The sequence below is a fragment of the Neospora caninum genome, chromosome IX (assembly GCF_000208865.1).
Source record: "Neospora caninum Liverpool complete genome, chromosome IX".
NCBI classification, from domain to species: domain Eukaryota; phylum Apicomplexa; class Conoidasida; order Eucoccidiorida; family Sarcocystidae; genus Neospora; species Neospora caninum.
The window spans coordinates 2,395,283-2,409,036 of NC_018390.1; the positions used below are offsets into that span (position 1 = coordinate 2,395,283).

A 13,754-nucleotide genomic window follows, 5' to 3' on the forward strand; every position below is an offset into this window, starting at 1 on the left:
AGAATAACGGCTTCGTGCACTTTGTAAGCACGGCTTCACATCGCCGCTCCCTATTCTAAAGAAAGGACAGGCAAGAAGCAATGAACAACAGGGTATGTAATCTTGGTTGACTGGCCAATTTGTTCAAAGGGGATCTCGCCGGCAACATCGGTGTCGCAGGATGACAAACGACGATCAAGGGACTCAAATAAGTATGCAGTGGAGAAGTAGGCAGCTATAACGACGCGTAACTTGGAAAAAATTCGAATGGAGAATCGACAGAGAAAGAACGACAACTAAGAGCTGCCTCGTCCCCCCGTATCCTCCGGATAGACACGTATGAGATATGAAACCCAGTTAGCGGGGTTTAGGGTCAAAATCCGAGCATCCGGAGCTTCTAGTTGTGCCTCGAGTACGATGGCTAACTCTGGTGAAAGGTCTGCTAGAAAGCCCGCTTGCATCTTCTGCAGCGCCGGAATAAAGCTTCAATAATATCTGGCATAGTCAAGAGCAGGCACAGCCCCGTGGCAACGAGTAGAAAATACACACCAGGTCACAGCACGTCGGCTTCTATCATACCTTTGGAATGGTAACAAGCTGCTCGTAGCGCGTCTGGACGTCGACAAAGTCGCGCTGCATCTCCCACGAGATGTACAACCAGGGGTCTGCATACACACCAGCGGTGGACAGGAAAGAGGTCAACCCATGACAGCACAGCATTCTCAGCCGAATCCAGCGGGTGAAAACTTGAGCACAATGCCTTAAAGTCGGGTCTCAGGGACCAGTCGAGTACTAATCAGTGCCCACCTCCGAAGGAAACGTCGTACTGCGCCGCCAGCTCAAGGAGTCGCGCGTCGTCTGCCTCTGTCCACTCCTTGTTCTCGTTCTCCAGCGGGGGCGCCTGTTTTATTCAGAACCAACACCGAGAGCATCCAGATAAACTGTATTGACATTACGAATCAATGAGGCTAACGAACGCTGCGAGAAGCGTGGCCAATGATCTTACACGGGAACTAGCGATCCCGGTCTGCGAAAGGGCATATACTATAGCAGTGATCGAACGCGGAACACGACCCCAGAAGAATGGGTACAATCCCCAGGTTCCTGTCTCGAATGTGGGAATTTGCTTCTTCGTTCGCGCTGTCTACATGTAGAAACTGACACGAATGTATTCACCTTCACAGGGGCGTCGTGCCCACAGCACTGAAGCCATAGAGGGGCTTTTCCGCTCTTCACACTCACTTGAAATTTGTCGATGTAATCCTCATACGAGTTCTCCGGCCACAAGCCATGGTTGTAGAGCCTACGAAAAACGCAGACCCAGAAACCTGTACCAAACCGACTCCCGGACGTCCCAGGTTCTTCTACAGGGTGAGGTGCATTTGTGAAAATAGGACTAAAACTCTGTGGAAACAACGCAACCGCCTCTCACCGGATGTGCTTAACGATCGACCTCCTCTGCTGATTCGTCAGTCCTTCAATGTTTTGCAGCTCCTGAGTGGAAGAACACGGAACAAGAAAACTCATGCAACCGCTGCCATTGCAGCACAGTCTGCTAGCAATTCATCGGGGCATACAGGATCCTACGGAAACAGCTTCACTGCCTTGAAGGGTGTCTCCTGAAACGCCGGCAGACAGCTATTCGCAGACGACGGAGGGGTGATACAAAAAATGTAAAGATACTGCCATGCAGACAGAGTGAGATACATATGACTAGCCACAAAAGTAGACAGACTCACACACAATTGGATGTGCGACGGAACGAACAGCTATATTGGACATTTAAATCGTATACACAGGTAGAGGGATATACCTGTGTCCATGTACATCCATCATTCAGTCAACGGCGTAATGAAGAGATCGTTGAACACTGAGAGCTGGTAGTAGCTTGGCAACGGTGCAACGCGTCGCCAAAAACCGTGTTCCTTTCCTTCGTTCACCCCCGGTCAGCCGGCAGAGCAATATATCCGCGTGTTCCACAGACAACGTAACATGAACCTATCGCCGTTCGCTTCACCTCCAATTGAATAGGCGAAGCTGCCGCTGTTCCCTCATTTTTAAACTCAGTGTGCTGCTAATACGGAACCGCACAGAAGTAAGGAATCGACTCTGCCTCCTCCATAGGTTGCTCAGGCTCCGCATAGAACTGACATATTCATACCACGCAAAACCGAAGAGGCGAGAGCCGAAATGCTCTCGAGCCCGTAACTCACGTCTATAGTGGCGTTGGCGAGGTCTGTCCAGGAGCTGAAGGCCGCGGCAATTTCTTCTGCGTTCTCCCCGATTTTGATCTTCTCCAGAAACGTGAGAACCGTCCAGCCCTCTGAAATGAAGAAGACGCACATCGCAGAGAAACGCCAGCAAAGTGGAAGGGGGACGAAGTGATATATATAGTTGTACATGCGCATGTGCAGCTAGTTGCGCAGATTCTGTTCGATGTTTCGCATGCGGGGCTCTGGGGAATTCCAACCGTTTTCCCCGGACAAGGAGTGCCCAAAAGCAGTGAATGAACACGAGGCTAGACAGTGAACTGCTCGATTTTGGCAAGCGCGCATTGATACGCTCCGAGGTACCTATACTGCAACAAGCAATGCTAGAATAACACCATAAAAGCACGCATGCCTTGCATAGATGGAGACACATAAAAGGTAGGTATACATGTGTATTGTCGTGGTACATGAAAGCCACGAAAGAAACGTTCAGGAGGGGAAATTTCTCTCTCATTTTCTCGCATGAAGATACAGGCTTGCGCGGACAAATGCGAGGGAGGAGCTACACAAAGGCGACATTGGCATTGCTACGATAAACCAGCTACCATGCAGATACTTAGGCTTCAATGCGACACGCTAAGGTAACGGCTACAGACTGCAGCGAAACCCGTTTGTGCGGTGACAGACGCTGACGCAGGCATGGAATTTGAAACACATGCTGCGCATCCATCGATCTGCAACTTGCCACGAGCGTCGGAGAGTTATATCGTCTCACCGGGCAGAGGTTTGGTGTATGTTCGTTTGAGAAGAAGTTCTTCAGCCTCTTCTTCTTTCTGTTTGAATCGTAAGATAAAGCGCTTAAACGTCTTTAGATCGAAAAACCGTCTCGGTTTTGGCCGGACTGGAATATCGACTAGGGACTTCGCGTTGCTCCCCAGAACAAGACCCACGCTGCTTCGACTCCGGCCTGCGCTTCCGCCTGCGGGAGCTGCAAAGGCGCGACGGCAGGAGTGGAGGAAGAAAGGTGCTTTTGCCCGGCACCCATCAGCAGACCCGAACAACCGACTGGACAGCTTCATTTGGACAGGGTCGTGGAAAGACGAACTTTTCCGCGGAAACCGCCCGAGTTCCTCGTTCTTTCCGCCTTGGCGCTTTCGGCCTAGTGGAAGAGACGGCGAATCCAACGAGTTCAAATGAGAACGCGTGGACAAACTGGAGGAAGCACAAGAAGACACTGACAATATGGAGGGAAGCGGGGGCACCGCGGCACGAGAAAAAGTAACGGAAAATGGTACTGACTCAGCGTTCGAGTGAAAGAGTGAAACAGAAACGAAGACCGATGACGACAGGGAAGGGCAAAGAGAGCGGAAGAAACCCGATGAGACGGGTGGAACTCCCTCGAGAAAGCACACACGAGTTTGTCGCAGTGGCTGCGGTGCAAGTGGTGATACAAAGGCAAATGTGACGGGCGCCGCCCCAACTTTTCTGGAAAGACCAGAGAAGTTGAGTGAAGAACTTCGGATACCGCCCCAGTGGCTGCTGCGGCCTGGTGACCGACACGGCTCAGAAGGTAACCGAGGGAAAGCACACGAAGCTGGAGCGCGGCAGGAAACGGAGGAAATGAAGCAATGGACAGGCCGGTAAGCCGTCGAGTAGGCGCGGCTGAACGAGGTGTGGTGTTGAGGGCGAAGCGCTGCGGAAAGAGGCGGGCGCGAAACGGTTGGCTGAACGGCGTAGGAAAGAAGGGGAGAGCAACAGCCTCCACAGGAAGGCGAGCGAAGCATGTCGATACCCTTAGAGGTTCGGGTACGGAACTCCGTGCAAGAAAGGTTTTGAGCAGCCGGTCGCGTCCACCGGCACCGCCGAATTGCTCGCTCACTGCCACGGCGCGCAAACAAAAGGGGACGACTAAGCCTAAGAGAGTCTTCTGAAGGGAAAGTGTGCAGGACGGAAAGTCGGCTGGAAGAGGCTTCAGCGAAAACGGGGGACGGCGAAACGCAGGACCTAGAAAACGATATCGCTCTAGCAGGTGTCTCCATCGACACGGCCGCTGGCTTGGGCCGTTGCATGTGTTGGAGACTTCGCGGGTGCAACCAGCGCCTCGCTACTTCCATCTTTTGTCTGTGGTTTTATACCTTCAGCAAACAGGGGAAGCATCCTCCAGATGACCACGGGGGACAACGTTTGAGAGAAGAACGCGATGGTCCACAACGCGTTTCGATGATGCAGTGTGCAGAGGCGGGTGCGGTGCGTGGTACCCAGACTACTGCGCGCATCCGCGGAGGAGAGACAAGCTACACAAAAACCATTGGCAAGTTACCCATCCTCAAAAGATCGAAGAACAATTGAGAAGAAGACAGAAGACAACGGAAGGATTTCTTCGCATGCGCATCCTAAGGATTTCGCGTCGACGTCGCTCTCCGGAACGCATGCAGGCATGCCTTCTGATATCGCATGGCTGCCAGAGGGGAACGAGGCGCCACAGACGCACCAAACAGGGCGTTTGCAGCGGAAATACCTAGTGTGGCACACTCAGGTGCGATTGACACACGGAAGAAAAACGGCTGAAGCAAATGAAGGAGAGAGGACGATATGCAATCGGACCCTAGCCGCCGTGTACTGTGAAATTCCTGACTCTGACTGCATGCGCATCCCGCGGCTGTCGATCACCTACAGCACACGACGTGCGATCGACGACCTCGTAGAGAGGAAAACAGCCAAACATGTGAAAGCAAGAAAAAAACAGACTTGTTAACGGCCGATGGAAACTTTTTCGTACTATGGTGTTAAAAACACACGCAGGGATTACAGTGACTCCCGCGCGTTCACCGACTTGTTGCTTGCAGCTCGTTCCACAGAAACGAACACTACCCTCATCGTCGCCCGGCTTCAGAGAGCAACGTGGAATTCTAGCACACTTGAAACTTCGCCGTTCCTACAGGAATCTCCTCTTGTAAAGTGCCATTCTCGAAACATCACTTTCCAACAACGATTCTGTCGGGGACAGTCACAGCCCTTCTTCGACAGCAACCGAAAGACCCCTAGCACGGTGGTTCCTCGCTCCCAGCTTTTTCTACTCTAGCAAATAAAGCCCGAACACTGGGTCTTCACCTGCATATACAACACGGCATATTCCGTGTATTGCATCTCTACTTTTTCCATTTACAGGCTGCTTCGAGTACATCCTTCAGCGGATTCGGCCAGCGGAAAAAAGGAACCGTGCGCAGGCGCTTTCCCTGCGTCGAGTCATCCTCGATGAGGGTGGCTTGGTGCCTTTGTTTACCACTGGGAAGAGGAGAGCGGCAAGGTGTTCGCTCCTTGTGTCGCAGGTGTATTCTAGGAGAGAGGGCCTTAGAGGATCCCTAAGGAGAAAAGACGTGGCGTAAGGCGAGGGCGATTTTTGCTTTCTCATCAACGAGGTTTCCTCCTTGCAATACAACGGTGAGCCTTCAGAAAACCATATGAACGCATCGCCACTTTGTCGTGTACGTAGAGTACGACTGTAAGCCGCTAACAGTCGGTACTCGAGCAGGGATCATAATGGACCAGACTAGAGCTAGACATGACCTTTCGCCGAATGGAAGCGGAAACTGCATGCCGTTTCCAAAGCGTACCACGGAAGTGAAATAAAAAATGACTCTACCGCTGTAGTGGTTTCGCGTTCAGCCGTCGTGTGTCCCCTTACATTCAGAGGGCATGAGCAAACCGTCAAACGTTGAAAAATTGAAAAATCGAGTAGGGAGGAGACGTGGTTCTCCTCGATTCTCTTCTTTCTCTGTAAGTGTTGACTGAGTTGTAATATGCTTCGAACGGTGTCTCTGCACGACCAAAGCTTCTGACACGTTTTTCACCTTATGGAAGTCCTTGACGTACATGGTAGAGGTTTCCCTGCCTCGGTCGTGTTCAAAATAAGACCAAGATTGGAAAGATACTTGTGAGCCCCAGAGGAAGGAAATCAGCAGAAACCTCGTTGCCATTGTAACCATATGCCTTGTATGTTAGTGCTAGTACAAAGAGAGATATCGCAAACCTATGGATGCAGTTGATTCTTCGTTCTCAGTCACAGGCAGGCAGAAACCGAGACAGAGAGAAAACGAGTTCTGCAGAGAAGCCAAGAGATGATCTGAACAAAAAAGGATGAATCGCGGAACACCGGAACTACCCGTGTTTTGCTGATTCACCGTATACCATGAGTGATGAAAGGCGAGACAGTTCTGGCAGTAAAGCAGATCCATCCAATGCTTCATCCAGGACCCTGAGAGACAGCATAGCAAAGCCACAGAAGAACGGTAGTATTCTATGGAGCGACTGTACAAAAGGAGTCTGAATATAGCCGCCGCCATTTGTTTCCCTGCCAACTTGAACGACCATTAGCCCCACCTAGGTCGAACGAGCATTGCGAGAAACAAGCGGACTCCATTTTTTGTCAAACCGATGAGGAGGCCTGCACTCTGTCTGGCTGCCAACTGGAGGTTCCTCGAAACTTCCCAGAAGAAAAGTGTTCTTTCGTCTTCTGCCGTCTCAAAAAAAAACCCGACGAATTCCAGACACCAGGCGCAAGTGGATCCTAACATAACTGCTGCTACTGAGACGACGCAACGACACCATGGCGCCTTTTTCAGTAAATAAACCAGCACATGAAGGTCACTGAAAACATGACAAGAGATTAGGCGTGGAACAATGACTGACGCGACTATGTCCAGAACGTGGCAGGCTGTCTCTCCCCATTAACCAAACACGTGGGCTTTTAACAGGGAACAGAGTGACGATACGCTCTGAGAGATCAACGAATTTTATGGCTCGCTTACGGCGCCAGTTTGGGACTTGGAGAGGCTCTCGACGAGGCCTCGGCTCCGCTCCAGAGCTTCTGAATTTTTCCTTTGAGCGACGTGCGCCGCCCTGCAAGTGCCGTCTCCTCGGGTGATAGCCCCACGCGGCGTCTAAACAAAAGTTGGTAGAACAAAAGAAAACGCGTTTTCGAACAAAGCAGGCACTGCCACGTAGCGTTGTGACGGTTCCCCTAAACGGAAAACCAGACGCCCTGCTGCATGCGCTACCGAACTCACAGAGTTGAAGCAAGCAGGCGTAGCTCACGGAGCAATCGACACCCCTGCGGAGCTCGCCACATGGAGAAAACGCAGCCTCGCAGTGTGAAAATACAGGCACGGAGAGGCTCGGGCCCGCAACGCGACGAGGTGCGCTCGTGGAGCCCCGTGACTGGATTGATGAAAAGAAGAAAGAGCGAAGTGCGTCAATCCGGTGTTCCTAAATTGAATTCGCATTCATGGCGGGTGTTGACCGTAAAGAGGCTGGCTATCGTCTACTGAGCTCCTGAACACGTGAGTAGCCAACTGAATGCCGCTGACCGCTTGCTATCTGTTCCCTTGTTCCGTGGTAGTAGGGCTGCTTGGTCGCTGACATGTCTCTATTCGTCACGAGCTTGTCCTTCCAGGGCTTACCGGAAATTGCTGAGCCCAAAGGCAGTGGGACTGACATATTGAAGAGACACTTCCACGGGCGCTCTTCTTCGCCACCACCCCAGCAGTGTGCGAACGGCAGTGGATTGGCTTTCTGCCTTTGCTAAGGCGTGTCTGACCGCCTGTACTGCACGACTCGCTCGCATGCGTTCGGACGTCTCGGCGAGGCCATCCAAAACCCAACTGGCAACCGGATTCGTGGACCAGATACCGCCTTTCAACCCGCCCGCATATTCCGCGAGTAACAGCTGCTGCTGCTGAAGCACGGAACTCGCCATTTCTCGCAGGTTCTCCAGCAAACGAAGGTGCTGGCGCTGCTCAAGCAGCGCCAGAATACGCCTCGAAGCGCTTGACGACGAGGGAGAAGGCGACTCGAAGGACCTTGTGAGCTGGAGCAAAAGATACGGGGAACAGCTACGATGAAAACGACGCATTTCTGTGAGAAACGCGGTCCCGGCAGCCTTTAGGAGAGCTTGAGTAAGCCTAGAAGACAAAGACAGGAGAGAGGGGAACCACTGTAAACTCCACACTGCGTCGGAGACGTCCAGCTTTGGCGCGGTCTTCTCGAACAACCTTAAAAAGACATGTGGAGCCCTACAATCACGGGTGCGTACAGACACGTAGAGCACCCGCTGCAAAATGGAAGGATATGTACTCACGAGCACGCTAGTGAATCACTAGTTTTATGGAGATACATGCACGCATGAGTCTCGGCTAATAACGCCACGCCCGTTGAGTACGAAGGCTCGCAGATGGAAGACCCTGCCTAGGTTACGGGGTTGAGTCTGCATAGGGTAGGACACAGTAGGAAGACTCTGGCACCCGTTCGGCGTCCCAGGTATCCGTGGAAATCTCCAGTTTAATCGTTACAGATACACGGCTTATACTCCGTTCTCCCGCAACTGGAAAGCTGCAAACCAGGGGTGATGGAGAGGGAACGCCGGCATCCCCGCTATCGATAATGAGAAGCATGCACGGACAAAGCAAACGGGAAGTGAGGGCCGTGGAGTCGGTTCGAGGCGTGATCTCGCAGACGAGCACAAGCACATGGGGGAAGGAGTGCGTGCAGTGTGCCACACACAGAGCACCCCCCAGGAGTCTTGGTAGCAGAATCTGCTGACGCGTCGAACACATATCTGCATCCGGGATCTGGCCTATTTGGTATGAAAATCAGAACCGCTTCCTGGAACACAAGAACTGTCTGGCGAGGGCGGAACAGTGACGGAGTCAATCGATCCGCAACGACAAACATTCGGGCGCCGCGACTGCCAGTCTACCATCCCAAACAGATCGCCATTGTGTCGTCACCTCGAGAAGCGTCGAAAACTCAGCAGTTCAGGAACCGTTTCCTCTTCTTCACCCTCGTCACTCTGCGGTAGACCTGGTTGCTGTCGACGCATGAGAAAGGCCTCTAGCGCACTGAGCTGCTCTTTCTGAACATGGTCAAGCTGGGTCCGGAACTGGCGGGTTATCTCTGCCCGCAAGGCATTCAGCTGCAGGAAGTAGCGCGGCGAAAGCTCTGACAGGAAACCACGCAACGCACAAAAGCAAATGGAAATTTCAGAGACGATGAAGCAACATTCGGGTGCATATACACGTGCACGTGTGAAGATGAGTATCGACACGCACCGACACAGTGGCTGCGGGGCCTTCTGCAGGGTACGTAGGGGCATGTAGACGAACGGAGCCTCAATCCAAAGACAGCGAGGGATTCACAGGCGTATATCCATGTCACTACTTATGAACGCGTCTCGACCTGCGCAAACAAAAACGCATGAGAGGTGCGCAGCAGGGAAGAATATTTTCTACCTGTGTTTCTTTTGTCACTTCTTTTCCCTCGCGCTTACGTCTCGTGATCTCCCTGTCAAGCTCCTCCCTAAACCGTTCTTCGACTGCGCGGAAGCATTTTCTTCTCTGATTGAAGTCTGCTTTCTCAGTTGCCTTCATCATCTGCTCTCTGACTAGATGAGCCGAGGACTCAAACAGCTGTAGCGCCGCACGCCGAAGCTCGGAGGCGACTACAGGGAAGGATCGCGAGTACCCTACATGGAAGGGCGGAGGCTGGAGGTTTAGAAGAGCATCGAACCTGGAAAGGTGAGACAAGGTTATATCAAATCAGACCTAACGCCATGGAACATAAACGACACATGCCCATCGAATGTGCCTTCAGCAAACAAAATAGACACAGAATCCTTGCGTGATCATCCGAGACGTTACACAAGTGCAGCAACTGAGAGGAGCGGTACCTGTGGCCGATGTGGTAGCTCAGTACACACGGACACATGAAAAGGCAGCAAGAACCAGAGCTCCAAGTACGCTCTTTCACGGATCCGAGGCGACTTCTGTTGCATGTGATAAATCGATGTAACAGATCCATAAGTGACGTCCTACTCTCTGCACTGCGACGTGCTGGTACTGTGAGAGACGCAGTGGGCGTTTGGCACACGCCACAGCGAGACTGAGGTTATCGACTGAACGCCTACAACCGTGAAACTGAAACCAATTTCTCTGAACAATTCTAACCGTTAAACTCTGAGAATTCCCTTGGCGTCCCTCCAAGCACACCTCCGTCGTGCCTCACCTATCTTTCGTTTGGTCTTTGATCCTTCTCAGTGCGTATTCGCAAACCACCTTCGAGGCCGGCTCGGCGTCGCCACTGGCCATGGCCTGTCTAATGTCTCTCACAGCAGCCCACGTGGATCTCCGCGCCTCGATTGCCATCAGCCTGGTTTGCTGCCTGGCCTCGGTCGATGGGAGGCTGTCCTCCGCTTCGACGCTGGAGTCCTCGCTACGAGAAGCCGAATCTTGGGAGCGTCTGCTGCTCTCTCCCAGCAATCTTTCATACACGCCGGCAACCTGAGGAAGCGACTGAAGAGCGGAGAATGATGAAGATTCGTCCACATCCGAGGAACGAGAACTCGCATTTTCTTGCTTAAACAACAAAACAATCCCCTCAACTGTACGCTGGAGACGTTGAGAAATTTGCAAGCTTTCGTCCCGTCGCTCGCGCGCCTGATCTGGACCGGCACCTCCACCAAGATTCTGAGCAGGAGTCGGAGGCACAAAGACGACGTAGGCGGAATAAAGGGAATCAAGACCCGTGCCGGAATTCTCTTTCACCGCCGATCTCCTGTCTACCGCATCTTCTTTCTGATTTCGTTCGATGCTGCTACGCTCCATCGTACCACGCGGCGGAATCTCGACGAAGCTTGCGGTGGAGCCTGAATCTCCTTCCAGATTTCGTTCTCCTTTGCGATTTTCAGACGGCGGGTGACCCCTATCTTCGTAGTCCCCTGCGCCTCTTTCGCCCGTCTCTCCACCTTTCTCGTCGTCCTGCGATGTCCCTGCTAACGCGCCCGGAGGGTCTAAGTTGCGACAGAGCCTTTCGAGGAGCAGTCTGACTGCGGTGGCTGTCGCTCTGCGTTGACCGCGAGATCGATCGTCCCTCTGACGCTCTTCTGCAGACAGCTTCGACCGCTGCCGCGAGGTTTTGCCCTGAAAGCAGCTGAGGCTGTCATCTTCAGGCCCTCTCCCGAGAGATACATCCTCGATGATATTCCCCGGGCCGAGCGCGATGACTGGAAGCGTCGGCGTTTCCGCCTGACTTTGTCCTGCGGAAACATCGGTGTAGTCGGTCACAAGAATAATGAGAGGCTTTCTCTTGGTCACGACGCGTTCTACCTCTGACTGGTCGCAATTCGAAGTCCTTGAGACACACCGACCTTCGTTAGACGACTCCCCATTTCCTTGTGTAGCGTTTCCTCCGTCACTTTGACGATCGCCGCCCTCGCTCCGCGGCCTCCTTGCCGGTTCGCCAGAGGCGAGGGCGGCGGCTGCACGCGAGAAGTGGGCGGGCGCAACCTCCACAGGCGACGCAGTCGCGCCGTTTGCCAGCGTGGCGCACGAACTTGTGCGCCCGACGGCGATGCCCCGAGACAGGTGGAGTTGCTGCTCAATCGCAGCCGAGAGAAGAAGCAGTTGCGGTTCTTTCTGGCCGAGAAGAGAAATAGGTGCACTGAGGTGAGAATAGGGCATCGGCAAGACGACTGCGTCGCAGCAAGACGCTGCGGAGGCGGCGGCGGCGAGGAGGGATGACGAAGGCACGTACGACGGAGACGATTGAGAAGGAGAGGGAGCAGAGACGCCCAAAGAGGAGGACGGCAGAGTGTGAACTGAAGAGGGAGACACGGTGTCGGCCCTGGCCTCTGGAGAAGACACGCTTACGATGAGAGTGCCGGACAGGGCAGAGACAGGTGCGGACAAACCACGTGACGACGAGCCAAAGAGAGAAGAAATGACAGAAGCGCCACACACATCCGACGGTAAGATCTCGGGCGGATCCCTAGGGAGTCCTTCATGGTGTCGCGAAGGCAAAACGGCAAGCACCATCGAGTTTCGCCTCGGCGACGCGCTGACCTGCTCCGTCAACGTTTCAGCGGCTCTCGGCGGCGCGTTTGCCTCGTCCGTACCTCGGCTTCTCGCTACCCGGTCGACATCTCCATTAAGCGGGAGTGCGCGAAAAAGACGAAGGTGATGGAGGGACGGAGGAAAAGCGTGCAGCGCTAGAGAAGGCACGAGCTCTTGAAGGGGATGAAGAACCAGCAGGCTTGGGTCTGGCGTCCCTTGAGCGGAAGGGGCATTTCCCGCGAGCCGCACTGCGTCGGCATCTTGGCAGAAGAAAAGACAGACAAGGGCTGGCAGAGAGAGAAGCGCGGCGTGAAGCGTCAGAAAGCCGCCCGCGTGCTGCCTGAGGGCGGCGCGTTTCAAGTCGCACAGGTCCCCTGGCGCGCGGCGATTGGGCCACAGACGAGAGCAGATCTTTTTTGACGAAAAGTCCATGGTTGCGGACGGCCGGTGACATAGGAACGCGACCAGATGTCGATCCGTATGGGAACGGGGAGAGACGAGAAGAATGGGCCGCCGTCAGCCTGGTGCTATGCGCGCGATATACACGGCCCGACAGACTGTGCGTTCAATCGCGTTGTTCTCCCGAGATGGGCATTTTGTATCTTTCGCCGCCTCCTGAAAATGTGAAAAGCGGCGCAGGAGTCGGGACCACGCCTAGGCTGTGAATTGCAGCCCGTTGAGCAGCGGATATCGACGACCAAGAAGCTGAGGCCCTGTGAGGAACTCTGGTGACTGTGAGGCACGCGACAGAGGCATACAAGTCGAGAAAAGGCAGGGAAATTCACGCATGCAGAGCGGCAAAATGGAGCCCCCGGCACCGACAAACAAAGACCACAAGGAAAGGGATGTCACCGATGGAGAAGCAGCGACGAGACAGGCGTGGCAAGTTCAGGCGTCGCGTTTTTTGCGGCTTTTCCGCGAGGCGTCCACAGATTTTGAACCAGGAAACACAGCGTGTGCTCGCGTATCTTGCTCTGAAAGGTGATAAGCTCGAGCCTCCGGATGAAGCCGTTGGAGTCGTAGACTCCACTGTAATCCTCGGGAACGACGGGGAGACAAGGGGGGCCGCATGGAGCAAACCCCAAAAAGCCTGGGCCGCGCAGTGACTGCGAGCAGGACGAAGGGAGACGACGATACGCGAAGAGCATGTGCAGCAACGGAAGGAAAAGAATGGACAAGACATGGAAGAAAACCTTTTGTGGAGACCCTTGGCGTGGTGGAGGATTCAAACAACGCAGTGACAGGTTTTCCGACTGTATACATGGAAATGAGGGTTTCGACGAAAACGAAGATTCAGCAGTCTCTGGAGACAGTCAGTGGTCTACAGCTGGAGTGGCAACTGTCGAGTCAAAAGAGAGGATATTTGTCCGCGATGAAGAGACGAGTGGCGAAGAAGCCCTAGCATGAAAAAACAACGGTAGAGACAACTCAAGTTGACAGCAGAAAGGCAAGACAGCAACGGAGACACAGCCGGTGCGCGGACGGGAGTCGTTGCTTTTCTACGTTTGTCTTCCCTTCGCCGTCTCTCGGCACGCCGATGCCATGTTCCATCGAGGATTTGAACGGAAAAATCCAGGACTAGCGTCTCCCTTTCTCTCCTGAGATCATTCTGAACGACGTGTCGAGCGATGCTTCCTGATCAACGGTTTTTTTTTCGCAGATTTTCTCAACCACTCGCCGA

At 53.6% G+C, this 13,754-nt stretch overlaps 2 protein-coding genes across 2 annotated transcripts; both read right to left on the reverse strand.

The window, feature by feature from the left end:
• Positions 1-552: 552 nt before the first annotated feature.
• Positions 553-3,268, reverse strand: NCLIV_041370 (conserved hypothetical protein; the record flags this gene model as incomplete). The annotated part of the gene is made up of 6 exons (XM_003881046.1): positions 553-644; positions 787-880; positions 1,222-1,282; positions 1,412-1,473; positions 2,193-2,302; positions 2,965-3,268. The coding sequence occupies 6 exons, from the start codon at positions 3,266-3,268 to the stop codon at positions 553-555; spliced, it is 723 nt and encodes a 240-aa protein (XP_003881095.1).
• Positions 3,269-6,366: 3,098 nt separating this feature from the next.
• Positions 6,367-12,505, reverse strand: NCLIV_041380 (conserved hypothetical protein; the record flags this gene model as incomplete). Its single annotated transcript, XM_003881047.1, has 6 exons — positions 6,367-6,403; positions 6,998-7,129; positions 7,649-8,149; positions 8,975-9,185; positions 9,514-9,752; positions 10,248-12,505. The coding sequence occupies 6 exons, from the start codon at positions 12,503-12,505 to the stop codon at positions 6,367-6,369; spliced, it is 3,378 nt and encodes a 1,125-aa protein (XP_003881096.1).
• Positions 12,506-13,754: the final 1,249 nt, after the last annotated feature.